Source organism: Erinaceus europaeus, chromosome 16 (assembly GCF_950295315.1).
Source record: "Erinaceus europaeus chromosome 16, mEriEur2.1, whole genome shotgun sequence".
NCBI lineage: Eukaryota > Metazoa > Chordata > Mammalia > Eulipotyphla > Erinaceidae > Erinaceus > Erinaceus europaeus.
Genome location: NC_080177.1, coordinates 69573003 through 69586782, shown reverse-complemented (window position 1 = coordinate 69586782; position 13780 = coordinate 69573003). Strand labels below are relative to the sequence as shown.

Genomic DNA, 13780 nt, shown 5'->3' with positions numbered 1-13780 from the left:
ACTCCCCACCACTCCTGCAGTTGGGGAGCCGAGGGCATGAACTGGGATCTTTACACCTGTCCTTCCACTTTGTACCACCTGCACTTAACCCGCTGAGCTACCGCCTGACTCCCCTTTTTAAATTTTTTTAAACTATCTTTATTGGATAGACAGCCAGAAATTGAGAAAGAGAGATAGAGAGGGAGACAGAGACACCTGCATCACTGCTTTACCACTCACAAAGCTTTCTCTCTGCTGGTGGGGACTGGGAGCTCGAACCTGGGTTCCTTGCACACTGTAACCTGCATTTAACCAGATACGTCACTACCCGCAACCCCTCTCTCCCCTTCTTAATTTTTCTGTTTTTTATAAAGTAAAATAAATAGCTTAAGATGAAAAGACTATGTTATTTAAAGCAGATATGAGAAAGAGAAGCCAGACTCCTCCTTCATTCCAACACATGTGGCACCAGGATTGAGTCAGGAGCCTCAGGCGTGCAAGTCCTATGCTCTGCTATCTGAGCTATTTCCCCACTTACACAGTCTTGGTATTTTCACCTCTTGCCTTCTCTTACTTCTCTCTCTTCTCTGGATAGAGACACAGAGAAACTGAGAAGGTGGAGGTAGAGAGGAAGAGAGACACCTGTAGCTCTGTTTTAATGAAGCTTCCCCTCCACAGGTGGGGGCTAGGGGTTTGAACCTGGGTCCTTGCTCATAGTAATGTGTGTGCTGGGGCCAGGTGGTGATGCACCTGGTTAAGTGCACGTGTTACCAAGCACAAGGACCCTTGTCCCTACCTGCTGGGGGAAAGCTTCACAATTCTCTCTCAATTTCTTTCTGTTCTATCAAATAATATAAATCAAGTTAAAAAAAGAAAGAAAGAAAGAAAAGATCAGGGCCGGGTAGTAGTACACATAGTACAAAAAAAAAATCACTGTAATAACAACAAAAAATAATAATGTGTGTGCTCTACCAGTGGGATACCCCCCAGATGCAGTAGGAACTGGGCTTGAACCTAGGTCTTACACGTGGCTAAGCAGGTGATCTATTCGGGTGAGCTATTTTGCCACCCCCCCCTTTTTAAATTTTTTTTTTTTTTAAATATATATATTAGAGAGAGAGAGTGTTGAGAGAACTGCTCCATTCCCCTGCATAGATAGCACTAGGGTTTGAACTCTGGGGCCTCGGGCATGCTGTCCCTTCTGTGTCGCCTTCCTAGTTGTGCCTTAGTCTGCCTGAACAGTGTGAGATGGACAGAAAACCCTGGGAGGGAAGTGCACATAATGTCATTGTTCCCTTCCTCCCTCAATGGAGTCAAGCAGAAGCCTCCTCTGTCTGGAGGATCTTGCTCACCCCCACCCCCAATGGGAGAGTGAGTCTGGGGGCGGGCAGACGCCCTCCTGCCCGCTGGCACAGTGTAGTAGACTCGGCGTTACAAAATAAAGTGTTTATTATGAAATTAGATGGAGGCCCCTCCCTTCCTCCCTCTTTCCCCTTCCCCAGCTGCCTCCCAGAGGTCTGGGAAACACACACACAATGCCCAGAGCTGCGGTGGTGCTGGCAGGCCAGCGGCTGAGCAGAGCTCCCGGGAGGTGGCCACAGGCAGGAGCTCTGGCCGGGGAGGAGGCTGGTTTCCTCTCTGCTGGAGGCCGTGGTGCCAAGATGAGGCCATGAGTGATGGATGGAACCATGCGGGCAGGTCTGCGGAGGTAGGAGAGCCTGTAAGGGGTGGGAGTTGGGGGCTCTGGCCCTCCCCCAACCTCCCTGCGGGTGGGTGAGGGGCACTGACCTGGGGCAGAGTATCCCCTGCAGGAGGGTGGGCAGCAGTGGCTGGGAGTTTCTCTTGCTTTTGGGATGGACAACAGAATAAACTGAAAAGCCAGTCACAGGGACCCAGAGAGAATGTGGGCAGATGTGGGCCAGAGAGAGAGAGAGAGAGAGAGAGAGAGACGAGAGTACATGTGTGAGTATATGAGAGAGAGAGACACTGTGGGAGAGGATCAGAACTGGGGGGACAACAACAGAGCCACAGAGAAAGCAGAACCACAGTGAGAGAACAGAGACGCAAAGCCAGGGCCACACAGCCCAGACCCGGACAGGGAGAATTAAGAGACAGACACAGAGATCCCTGGAGAGACGCAGGACAGAAGGAGAAGGAAGGAAGGCGGGTTGCCCTGGGGGTGGTGGGGTGGGGATGGGGACGCAGGGACAGAAGGAGGCCGGGGACCCCTGGGCTGCTGCCACCTGTCTGACCCCCGGGCTCACTCAGAGGGCCTTTGCGGGCAGCCCCGCGCGGAGGGCAGGGCCAGGGGGGCGCTCAGGGGCCCGGGGGCTCCTTGGCTCCGTAGAGCTCTGCCAGGGTGCGGAAGAGGGGCCCCCAGTCGTCCAGGGGCTCTGTGGGCCCCGGGGAGCCGCCGGCCTCGCTGCCGGAGCCCAGGGAGCTGAGCGAGCCGCAGGAGGAGCCCCGGCCCTCGTAGCCATAGACCTGCACCGAGTCGTAGGGCGGCACGCTGGGGTCTTCGTTGGCCTCCCGCAGCCGCAGGGCCAGGAGCTGCGCCACGTCCGCGGGGCCCGGAGGCCGGGGCTGGCGCGGGGCCCGCGCCCAGGGCAGCACGTCGCGACGGGCAGGCGGGCCAGTGGCCGGCGGGGCCGCCCCGTCGGGGTTCTGCAGGGCACTGATGTCGAAGGCCTCCGTGTCCTCTTCGCCGCCGCCCTCGTCGTCGTAGGTGATGATGTTCTCGCGGACGTCCTCCTCCTCCAGCACCATCAGTGCCTCCTGCTTCTGGCGCCGCAGGGCCACGAAGAGCACCACCAGGGCTGGGGGAAGCCACAAGGGCCCTGAACCGCCAAGGCTCCCACAGGCCTGGGGTGGCACCTGGCAAAGCTCTGACTCCCGCTACCCCCCTGGCCTACTCTGTGGCTTCACGTCACCCACCTCTCTGGTCCCCTTAAAATCCTCGTGGGGCGTCTATGGCCGTATCACCCCAAACACGCCCCCATCTCGCCTGACTTTGGAAACTAAGCAGGTTCTGGTCTGGTTAGTACTTGAATGTGAGAAGCCTTGTTGGGAAAATAGGGAAACCACCTATTTCTTAGGGTTGATTTAAAATGGCAGGGTCTTGTGACCATAAACAAGGACCTGGGTTTGAGCTCCAGGGCCCCACCTGCAAGGGAGAAGCTTCACGAGTGGTGGAGGATACAGGTGTCTGTCTTTATTTCTCTCACCGTATCTCCCCTTCCCCTCACAATTCCTGCATCTACTTAAAAAAAAAAACAAGCAAAGTCCCAGCAATAAAAAAGAATGCTGCTGCACCAAAGTAAAAGACTCTGGGGTGGGTGGATGGGGAGAATACAGGTCCAAGAAGGATGACAGAGGACATAGTGGGGGTTGTATTGTTATATGGGAAACTGGGGAATGTTATGCATGTGCAAACTATTGTATTTACTGTCGAATGTAAAACATTAATTCCCCAATAAAGAAATAATAATAAAAAAAGAATGCCATAGGGTGGCCCAGGAAGTGGCTAGTGGGTGAGGCCTTGGACTCTCAAGCATGAGATCCCGAGCTTGACCGCTGGCATCACATAGGCCAGTGACTGATGCTTTGGTCCTCTCTCTGCTCCTGCATCTCATAATAAACAAACAAATAAAAAAGGAAAGAAAGAAATCTTAACAAAATAAATGACATGGGACAGAAAGCATAACGGTTATGCAAAACACTTATCTATCTGAGGCTCCAGGGTCCCAGGTTCGACCCCTGGCACCACTGCAAGCCAGAGCTGAGCAGTGCTCTGATAAGTTCATTAATAATGGAAAAAAATTTAAAAATGACAGGGACTACCACATGAGGCCTGCAGCTGGGTCTCAGCAGACAGTTCCCGTGGCTGTGCTGAGGGGTGACAAGAAGACTAGACTCCCCTTGGCTGCATCAGGCAGCAGGACAGCCCAGACAGGAGGCTTCCATCAAGTACTGGGGGGTGGGGTGGGTGTTCTCTATGGCCAGGCCTTGGGGTCCCAATTACCTTCCTCTACACCCTCTGCAGGCGGACATCCACATCCCACCGTGGCCTGACTCACCGAGCAAGGTGCCCACACAGGTGATGATGGCGAGCAGGGCCCCGGTGCTGAGTCCAGTGGGTGAGAGCTGGGCCTCGGGTCGGCAGGAGGCCACGGAGCCATCAGGCCGGCAGCGGCACACGCTGACTGTCACAGTGGCCGTGCTGCTCAGCGCCGGCTGCCCCCAATCCCACAGCTCTATGGGGACCAGGTAGGGGGCCTGGCGGGGTGGGGCAGGGCGGGAGGGCAGCAGCAGGCTGGCAGAGCCATCTGCAGGAGAGAACAGGCATTCAGATGCCTCCTGGAACAGTCCCAGAGGGGTCAGACCAGCCCCAGGAGGCAGCTTCCAAAGGCAGCTTGGGAAGAGTAGACACGTCAGACCCACATTTGCTGCCTGTGGGCTGAAGGCCTGGGGAGGCGAGTTAGACATGAGACAGCAGGACTGGGGTGGTGGAAGAGGAGGTTTGGAGGTGGGCACAGGCTTGCATGGTAGTCAGAGGTCACCCACCTCGGTTGTCCTGGACAGTGAAGTTGGCATCAGGGCCCAGGGGACCCTGAAGGGAGACACGGCTGCTGTTCCCAACCTCGTCTCTGTCCAAGGCCCGGATGACCTGGATGAGCTGCAGAGACGAGAAGCCTTGTATGGAGGGGCAGCTGGGGGCCGGGAGGCCCTGCCCTAGACTGCACGCTCACCTGGCCTGGGGCCGCAGAATCACACACAAAGGTATCATAGGGCTCGGCCAGCTGGGGAGCGTTGTCGTTCTCATCCAGGGTCTGGATGGCCACTTGGACACGGGAGGCTTGTGCAGAGCTGTCTGAAGCCAGAACACAAACAACCCCCCCCCACCCCGCACACCAGAACAGTTTACACGAGACACACGTGGTGTGCAAGCAGCATGCACACATCCCTTGAGGTGGACACATAAGGTCGAAGCAGAAGACAGTGCTGCGGTGGAGTGAATGGTGTCATGTCCACCGTCACAAGTACATTTAACAGTCCATCAGTGCTCATGCTATACACACAATAACCCACACTCGGGGCACAAACATCAGGAATGAGAGACAGAGGGCAGCCATGAAACACACACACACACACACACACACACACACACACACACACACACACACATTCGCTGTTGGAGGTGGTGGTGGCTAGAGTATTGAACTTAGGAGCCTGAGGTTCTGAATTTGGTCCCTGGCATTGCATGTGCCAGTGTGATGCTCTGGCTCGTCCCCTCTCTTATGTTAATAAATAAATTAGGGTGGGGGGTAGATAGCTTAATGGTTATGCAAAGAGACTCTCATGGGGCCGGGTGGTGGCCCACCTGGTGGAGTGCACATGTTACAATATGCAAGGACCTGGGTTCCAGCCTCCAGTCCCCCCCTGCAGGGGGAAAGCTTTGCGTGTGGTGAAGCAGCATTGTAGGTATCTCTTTTTTAAAAACTTTCTTTATTATATTATATTATTATTATTTTTTTGTCTCCAGGGTTATTGCTGGGGCTCAGTGCCTGCACTACGAATCCACTGCTCCTGGAGGCCATTTTTTCCCTTTTGTTGCCCTTGTTGTTTATCATTGTTGTTGTTATTATTATTGTTGTTATTGCTCATTACTGTTAGGTAGGACAGAGAGAAATTGAGAGAGGAGGGAAAGACAGAAAAGGGGAGAGAAAGATAGACACTTGCAGACCTGCTTCACCGCCTGTGAAGCGACTCCCCTGCAGGTGGGGAGCCGGGGGCTCGAACCGGGATCCTTACGCCGGTCCCTGCGCTTTGTGCCATGTGCGCTTAACCCACTGCTCTACTGCCTGGCCCCCTAATTTATTTATTTATTGCATAGAGACAGCCATAAATTGAGAGGGAAGGAGATGATAGAGAGGGAGAGAGAGAGAGACTGAGAAACATTTGAAACACTGCTTCACTACTCGCAAAGCTTTCCCCTTACAGGCGGGGATCAGGGGTTCGAACCTGAGTCTTAGTGTATTGTGACATGTGTGCTCAACCAACTGTGCTACCACCTGGCCCCATCTCTTTCCTTTTCTATCATTCCCTTACCCTTTTGATTTCTGGCTGTCTCTGTCCAATAAGTAAAAAAAGATATTAAAAATATTAAAAAGAGAGAGAGGGAGAGAGACTCTCATGCTTGAGGCTCTGAGTCCCAGGTTCAATCCCCACGCACCACCAGAAGCAAAATAAAATAAATAAAACAAATAAATAAATATGAATACTTATTTATTTTACCAGAGCACTGCTCAGCTCTGGCTTATGGTGGTGCTGAGAATTGAGCCTGGAGCCTTTGGTGCCTCAGGCATGAGAGTAGCTTTGCAGGGCAAGGTTCAGTCTGACCTGCTGTGCCCAGTCCAGGCCACAAGGCAACGAGGCTGGCTGGGGCCCAGGGGCTGTACGCTGGGGAGGGTGCCAAGGCATAACCATCTGCCCTGCCCCAGGCATACAGGGTTAGTCCTTTTGCAAGGCTCTGGGGCGCCAGGGGCTCCTCACCAAGCTCTGTGGCCAGCACGGTGAGGTTGTGCCAAACATGAGCCTCACGGTCCAGAGGCATTGCTGTGCGGATGGTGCCATCCTCGGGCTCAATGGAGAAGCATCGCTCAGGGTCCGAGTGGGGGAGGATAGAATACCTTGGGGTGGGAGGTGGGGGAGATGGAGCTAGTGTCTGCAATCAGCCCTTGCTGGGTCTCAGTCACCTTTTTGGGCAGTGCCTGCCCCTGTACCCAGAGTCATCATTCACCCCAGGGACCCCCTGAGAGCAGAATCCCTGGGAAGTCATAGTCCTAAGACTCTGTTCTTATGATTTCACGGGTGCAGGGGGAGAGACAGATGGGGCAATGCAGCTGCCTTTCAGGATCAGCACAGGCTCTGTTCTGGGGGCCTAGGCACCTGGCTTCTAGCTCGGCTCCATCCCAGCGCAGTATGACCTTGGGTAACACACCCACCCCCAGATTTCTCAACAAGGTGGGGATGTCACCAGCACTGGATTGCAGAGCAGGGACAGGCATGCTGGCTGGGGAAGTGACATGTCTGCATCTGGAGCCCAGTTCCGGCACTTTCTGACTGTGTGACCTTGGGTAACTTAACCTGTTGGGGCCTGGTCTCTGGAACCACAAGCAATAAGCCTACTCCCTCCTGGAGGCTGCTGAGAGAATTAGATGCTCCCAAGCAGGTGATCGACTGCACTCATCAGATGAGTTATAACTGCTGCAAGGCCACAGGTGTGGTCACTGGTAGGGGCTACCAAGAGGGGTGGACAGCCCCAGACTGCAGGCCAGCCAGCTGAGAAGGGCGCTCTGCTAGGAAGGGAGTGTCGTGTGTTAGGCTAGAGAAGCCCGTTTCCTCAGGAACTCTGTCTCCAGCTCACCTGATTGGGCTGGCAGGGGAGTCCAGGTCCATGGCAGACACCTGGCCCACCAGGGTCCCGGAAGCCTTGTTCTCAGGCACTAGCAGGTGGTAGGCAGCCTGGGTGAAAGCGGGTGGCTCCGGGGCATCCTGCACTGTCACTCGCACTGAGGCCACATCCTTGAAGGGCCCACGCCGCAGATAGGCTGGGTCGATAAGCGTGTTGGTGGCCTCCACCCGGAAGGAGTAGGAGCGCTGGGTCTCGAAGTCAAGGGGCTGCAGTGACAACGGGAGATGAAAGGTCTCAGGAGAGCAGAGCGCCTGCCCAAAGCCTCCTTCCAAATGTGTCCTCCTGAGAAGAGGGCAGCAGGGGTCTGGGTGGTCCTAGAGTGGGTATATTCTTAGGTGAATAACTCTTTAAGTCTGCCCATGGCTCCATCAAGACTTGCCATATGAGAGGTCTCCGGATGCCCTGGTGATGACTCAGTAGATAAAGGATTGGATTATTCTTTTTTTAAAAAATATTTATTTATTCTCTTTTGTTGTCCTTGCTGTTTTATTGTTGTGGTTATTATTTTAGATTCCCCCCCCCATGGGTTTATTTATTTTTGTTGCCTTAGTTGTATTATTGTTGCTGTTGGATAGGACAGAGAGAAACGGAGAGAGGAGGGGAAGACAGAGAGGGGGAGAGAAAGACAGACACCTGCAGACCTGCTTCACTGCCTGTGAAGTGACTCCCCTGCAGGTGGGGAGCCAGGGGCTTGAACCGGGATCCTTACGCTGGTCCTTGTGCTTTGCGCCACGTGCACTTAACCCGCTGCGCTACCGCCCGACTCCCAAAGGATTAGATTTTAAGCATGAGGTCCGAAGTTCAAGAGCCAACAACCAATGTGCCAGCGTAGACCCGTTTTTTTTTTTTTAATTTATTTATTATTGGATAAAGACAGAGAGAAATAGAAGGGGAGGGGAGATAGAGAGGGGAGGGGAGACAGAGAGACACCTGCAGCCCTGCTTCACCACGTGGAAAGCTTTCTCTCTGCAGGAGGGGACCAGGGGCTTGAATCTGGGTCGCTGTGCACCATAATGTGTGTGCTTAACCAGGTGCACCACCATCTGGCCCCAAGCTCTGTATCTCTCTCTTCCCACCTCTCTCTTACTAATAAATACATAAATCTAAAAAGGGAATAAAAAGTCTCCAGGGAGCCAGGAGACAGCTCACGCTGTAGAATGCACACCTTCTCATGAGCGAGGACCTGGGTTCCAGCTGGGCCACCACATGGGCACGTCATACCAAGGGAAACTCGTGAGCAGTGCTGTGGGTGTATTTGTCCTCTCTGACCCCCAACCCCCCCTCTCTCTTTCCTCTATCTCCTTCTAAAAAAAAAAAAAAAATCATGGAATCAGGGAGGCACAGATAACCCTGGTCTCTGGTGGCAGAAAAGAAAAATCAGTTAGTGGCCTGGGAGGTAGTGCAGTGGATCAAACATTGGACAGTCAAGCATGAGGTTCTGAGTTCAATCTCCAGCAGCATATGTACCAGAGTGATGTCTGGTTCTTTCTCTCCTCCTATCTTTATCATAAATAAATAAAATAAAATAAGAAAAATCAGTTAATTCCTGTCCTCATTTGAAAGACAAGATGACCACGATTTTTAAGCTCCAAACAGGGGTTCTGCTCTGTTTCAGAAGAAGTGTTAGGAACCCCCCAGTAGCAACCCAGGAGGTGGTGCAGTGGGTAGTGCGGGACTCTCAAGTATGAGGTCCCTGGCATCTCATGTGCCAGAGCGTTGCTCTGATTCTCTTTCCCTCTCTTAAAGATATATATTTTGGGTGCCAGGCAGTGGTGCAGTGGGCTAAGCGCACATGGCACGAAGCGCAAGGATTGGCCCAAGGATCCTGGTTTGAGCCCCCGGCTCCCCACCTGCAAGGGAGTCGCTTCACAAGTGGTGAAGCAGGTCTGCAGGTGTCTGTCTTTCTCTCTCCCTTCTCTGTCTTCCCCTCCTTTCTCCACTTCTCTCTGTCCTATCCAACGACAATGACAACAATAATAACAGCAATGATAAACAACAAGGCAACAAAAGGGAAAAAAAAACAGCCTCCAGGGGAGTTGGGCGGTAGCGCAGTGGATTAATCGCAGGTGGTGCAAAGCACAAGGACCGACATAAGGATCCTGGTTCAAGCCCCGGGCTCCCCACCTGCAAGGGAGTTGCTTCACAAGTGGTAAAGCAGGTCTGCAGGTGTCTATCTTTCTTTCCCCCACCTCTCTCCATTTCTCTCTGTCCTATCCAACAATGATGACATCAATAACAACAATAATAACTATAACAAAAAAACAACAAGGGCAACAAAAGGGAATAAATAAATAAATATTTTAAAAAATCTTTAAAAAAATAGCCTCCAGGAGCAGTGGATTCGTAGTGCAGGCACTGAGCCCCAGTGATAACCCTGGAGATATATATATATATATATACATATATATATATATATATATATATTTTTTTAAAGTGCTTCAGAGTTGCAGGTCATACATCCCAAGTGGAGACTCACTTTGCGCACAGTGAGGAGCCCGTTTCGCCCCTGGGGGTCTGTGCTGATGCTGAAGACCTCAGCCCCTTCTCCATCTAGGATACTGTAGGCCATGAGGGCGTTGTCCCCCAGGTCTGGGTCCTGGGCCCTCAGCCGGCCCACCAGTGTGCCTGGCCCAGCCGTCTCCACCACAGAGAACTGGTACAGGCCTGGGGGAAGCAGAGGGGAGACATTCTCAGAGAGGCCAGGCCCTCATCTCATCCACACCCCTCCCCCACTTCCCTCCTCCTGGGACCTGGGGGGGAGTGGAGTTATGGGGAGGAGGGGATCATCCAGGGGCTGTGATCCCTTACTCTGAGGGAACTTGGGGGGGTTGTCATTGACATCGCTGAGGGTGACAGTCACCGTCGTGCTGCCCGACAGCCCCCCCATGTGGCCACCCATGTCCTTGGCCTGAATCACCACCAGGAACTCCTCCTGTGTCTCCCGGTCCATGTTGGGGATGGCCGTGCGCACCACGCCTGGTGGAAGATGCTGGGTAAGGGTAGGGGCATCTGATGGCTGTCCCCCCCCCTTCAGCTGCTGCCCCCCCCACCTCACCCGTCTGGGGGTCCACTGAGAAGAAGGGCAGGCCGTCCAGCACGGTGTACACCAGCTTAGCGCTGTTCCCGTAGCTGGGGTCGTCGGCATCGTGGGCCGTCACCTGGATCACTGAGGTCCCTGAGGTGGACGGAGACCAGAACCCTCAGTGGGGTGGCTAGGTGGGGAAGACACAAGCCAGGGAGTACAAGAAGTGGCTGGAGCCCAGTGCAGCTGGGGAAGCAGAGGACAGGATGCTGCTGGGCCGTGTCAGAGCTGGGGACTCACCCACGTTGGACATCTCAGGCACCGTGGCGTGATAGGGCCCCAGGGGGAAGACGGGTGGGTTGTCATTGATGTCTTGCACCTTGATGATGAACTCAGACGGGGGCTCTAGGGGCCGGTTGGAGGCTCTGTCCACGGCCTGGGCCAGCAGCACATACTGTGCCTTCTCCTCCCGGTCCAGGCTCTTGGTGACATGAATGTTGCCCGTCGCCTCATCAATCACAAACACAGTGCCAGCCCCCTCCCCAGTCAGCAGGTACTTGGTGCGGCCCTCGCCCCGGTCCACATCTGAGTGCAGCTGCAGGGGCCAGGGGAGAAAGGCAGAAGAGGGTCTGGGACCAAGGGTGCGACGGGCAAAGCCTAAGAGGGTCCTGAGAGACCGAGGTGGCTGCAGAAGCCGAGGAGAGTCCAGACAGGGCCCCGGCAGCCAGCCTACCCTTACCTTGCCGATGAGGACAGGCTCCGGGCCAGCGTACTCCTCAATGACGAAGAACTGGTTCCACACCCAGCTCCTCCGGGTCCGCAGCAGTGCAGGTCCTGGGGTCCCCCGGGAGCCTGCCCAGACCCGGGCGGGGGCCACCAGGTGTCCCATGCAGCCCCAGCCACCCAGCCAGGCCAGCAGGAGCCTCACCAGGCCCCACATGTTTGAGTTGCAGCCAGGGCTCAGTTCCTGGCCCTGGGTGCCGGGGCGTGAGCTGGCTGGGGCACCGGGGCAGGTGGCTGGGGCTACCCCATGGGTCTGAACCTGCAGGACAGGTAGCTGGTCAGGGCCAGGAACCCCCAGATCCTTTCCCCTGCCAAAGTTAGGGAGGTTGGAGATGCGACCTCCAAAGTAGATACCCCACTTGCCAGAATCCAGACTAAGGCAACGGCCAGACAGTCTGATCCTCCCTCCGCCCAGACTCTGCCTGTCTCCAACCCTCCACACGCTGATGGGTCTCCAGCCAACTCTGAGAAGCTGGGGAAGCAGACAGGACATGGGGTGCCATGAGGGGAGGACTCTGAACCCCAAGTCTGACCCCTGCTTCTCCAATCCCAAGCTGGGTGTGGAGCAGGGAGCGTGGGAGCTGGGGCTGTCAGGGAAGGACTTGCATGCAGGGGTTGGTATTCACAGAGGTGTGGCCTCAAGGTGTCCAGGGCTGGGCTGAGATGACGGGGAGGCCTGACACCCCAGGAGCCCCACCTCCCAGAACCCTGCACCAGACCACAAAAGCTCAGAAGTCCTTGAAGGAGGACTGGGCTTAGAGACAGAGTGGGGGGCCAGCAGGGAAAGAGGAGGTGGGTAGAAGGGGATGCAGGGCCCCCAGAGACCAGGGAGGAGGAGCAGAGACAGACCTAGAGGTGAGAGAGAGAGAGAGAGAGGGAGAGAGGGAGAGAAAGGCTGAGGGTGAAGGCAAAGCTGAGGCTGTCCAGCAGACAGACTAGCGGCAAGAGACAGAGGGAAAGACGTGGAAGGGGCCGCCTGGGTGGCTGACAGGCAGAGAGATGGCACAGGTGCCAAGCTGGGGAGGGTGGGAGTGGGCAGAGGGGCTGCCCAGTGTGTGATGGGCAGGTAGAGGCAGCCCTGGGCAGGGGAGGGGGACCAGCCCAGGCCCCAGCAACTTCATTCTGGGGGAGGGAGCGGTCAGGAGGGGCTTCGGATGGAGCCAGAGAGACCCTTCCCCAGGCGGCCTCTTCTTCCCCCTCGTGGGGGGCCCTCAGGTGGCTGTGGCTGCTGCCCCTCCTCCCCCAGAGCAGGCACACACCTGACAGTTCTCTCCCTCCCGAGGGACGAAGACGGCGAGCGGAGAGGCGGGCTGGACCCGGAGAGAAGGGAAGGGAGAGGAGTGGGAGGCAGGGTCGCGGCCGGCGGAGAGGAGAGGAGTGGGGAGGCACAGGGGCAGGAAGGGAGAGCGGGAAAAGGAAAAGGCAGGAGGAAAGAAAGGCAAAGGGGAAAAGGCCAAGAGGAAGAGGAGACGAGAAAGGGCAGGGGTGGGGGGGGAGAGGGAAGGGGCTGAGGACGCACACCAGGGGACAGGCGGAGGGAGGAGAGGAAAATGGGCAAAAGCGGGAGAGGCGCGAGGGGGAGAAGGGCAAGCGGAGAGCGCGGGAGCGGGAGCCGGCAGAGGCTCCGGGCGGAGCGCACCGCTCCGCGGACACCGCAGGCTGCAGCCCCTGCTGCCCCTGGGCGAGGGCCGCCGGCTCCGGGCGGGCGCCCTTACCTGGCCGTGCGGGGGCCCAGCCCCGCGGAGCGCCCTGCCCGCCCCGGTGGCCGGGTCCCGGGGGCGCAGCCCCGAGCCGATGCGAGCGGCGCCGCGGCTCCGCTGCAGGTCTGAGCGGCCCCGGCGAGAACAAGGGAGCGAGACGAGGGGGCGGGGGCAGGAGGCTCCGCCTGCGGAGGAGCGAGGCGGCCCCGGCTCCGCGCGGGAGAGGAGAGCCCAGCCTCCGACCCTCCCCGGCCAGCCCGCGCGGGGCGGGGGCGCGCTGCCGGGCGCATACAGATGCGGCGCCCCTCCCGGCCGGGCCGCGGGCCTCGGCCGCCCCAGCCGCTCCGACCCGGCGCCCAGGAGCCGGGGGAGGCCGCCCGGGGACGCGCGCCCCCCGCAGCCGGCCTCGGGCGACGCGGTGAGGCGCTGGGGGGGGGCCGTAACCCGCCCGCCCGGACGGCCTCGGGGCTGTGGGGACCCGGTCACGACGCGGTGGTATTTGGGGGGGCCCATAGTGGGCGCGCTGAAGGGCGACAGGAGGGCCCGGGAGCCCGCAGGCGGGACCCCGGGAGCAGTTCAGGCACCGAGACGAGACGTAGGCGGAGGGGCCAGCTTTTGGGGAGAAGCTCATTTACGGGCATCTGCTGCCCCCTGGCGGCCGCCCAGGAAGGCGCCTTGTAGGCTGGCGATGCAGTGCCCAGTCTGGGGCTGGCCAGCACCCCGCAAAAGGGAGCACCCCCTCTATCAGCTGGAGCGCCCCACTTGCAGCCTGGCTAGAGGCGAAGCATGAATGGAAAGGTTGGGGTATCCCCGCTTCCGGTT

The 13780-nt window shown here is 56.9% G+C and overlaps 1 protein-coding gene across 1 annotated transcript; it reads right to left on the bottom strand.

Annotated features, from left to right (window-relative positions):
- Positions 1-1542: 1542 nt before the first annotated feature.
- On the bottom strand, positions 1543-13271 carry CDH24 (cadherin 24). The gene is made up of 14 exons (XM_060175323.1): positions 12974-13271; positions 11613-11730; positions 11215-11517; positions 10776-11070; positions 10509-10628; positions 10262-10429; positions 9930-10117; positions 7406-7659; positions 6532-6668; positions 4728-4849; positions 4543-4654; positions 4056-4304; positions 1768-2795; positions 1543-1679 (listed from the first exon to the last, which is right to left on the bottom strand). The coding sequence occupies exons 1-13, from the start codon at positions 13246-13248 to the stop codon at positions 2296-2298; spliced, it is 2841 nt and encodes a 946-aa protein (XP_060031306.1). The 5' UTR covers positions 13249-13271; the 3' UTR covers positions 1543-1679; positions 1768-2295.
- Positions 13272-13780: the final 509 nt, after the last annotated feature.

Coding starts and splice junctions, on each gene's coding strand:
- CDH24 (XM_060175323.1), bottom strand. CDS start 13,248: ATGCGCCCGGCAGCGCGCCCCCGCCCCGCGCGGGCTGGCCGGGGAGGG. Junction 6,669..7,405: donor TCCCCTGCCAGCCCAATCAG/GTGAGCTGGAGA, acceptor TCCCACCCCAAG/GTATTCTATCCTCCCCCACT. Junction 4,850..6,531: donor CGTGCTGGCCACAGAGCTTG/GTGAGGAGCCCC, acceptor TTCTGGCTTCAG/ACAGCTCTGCACAAGCCTCC.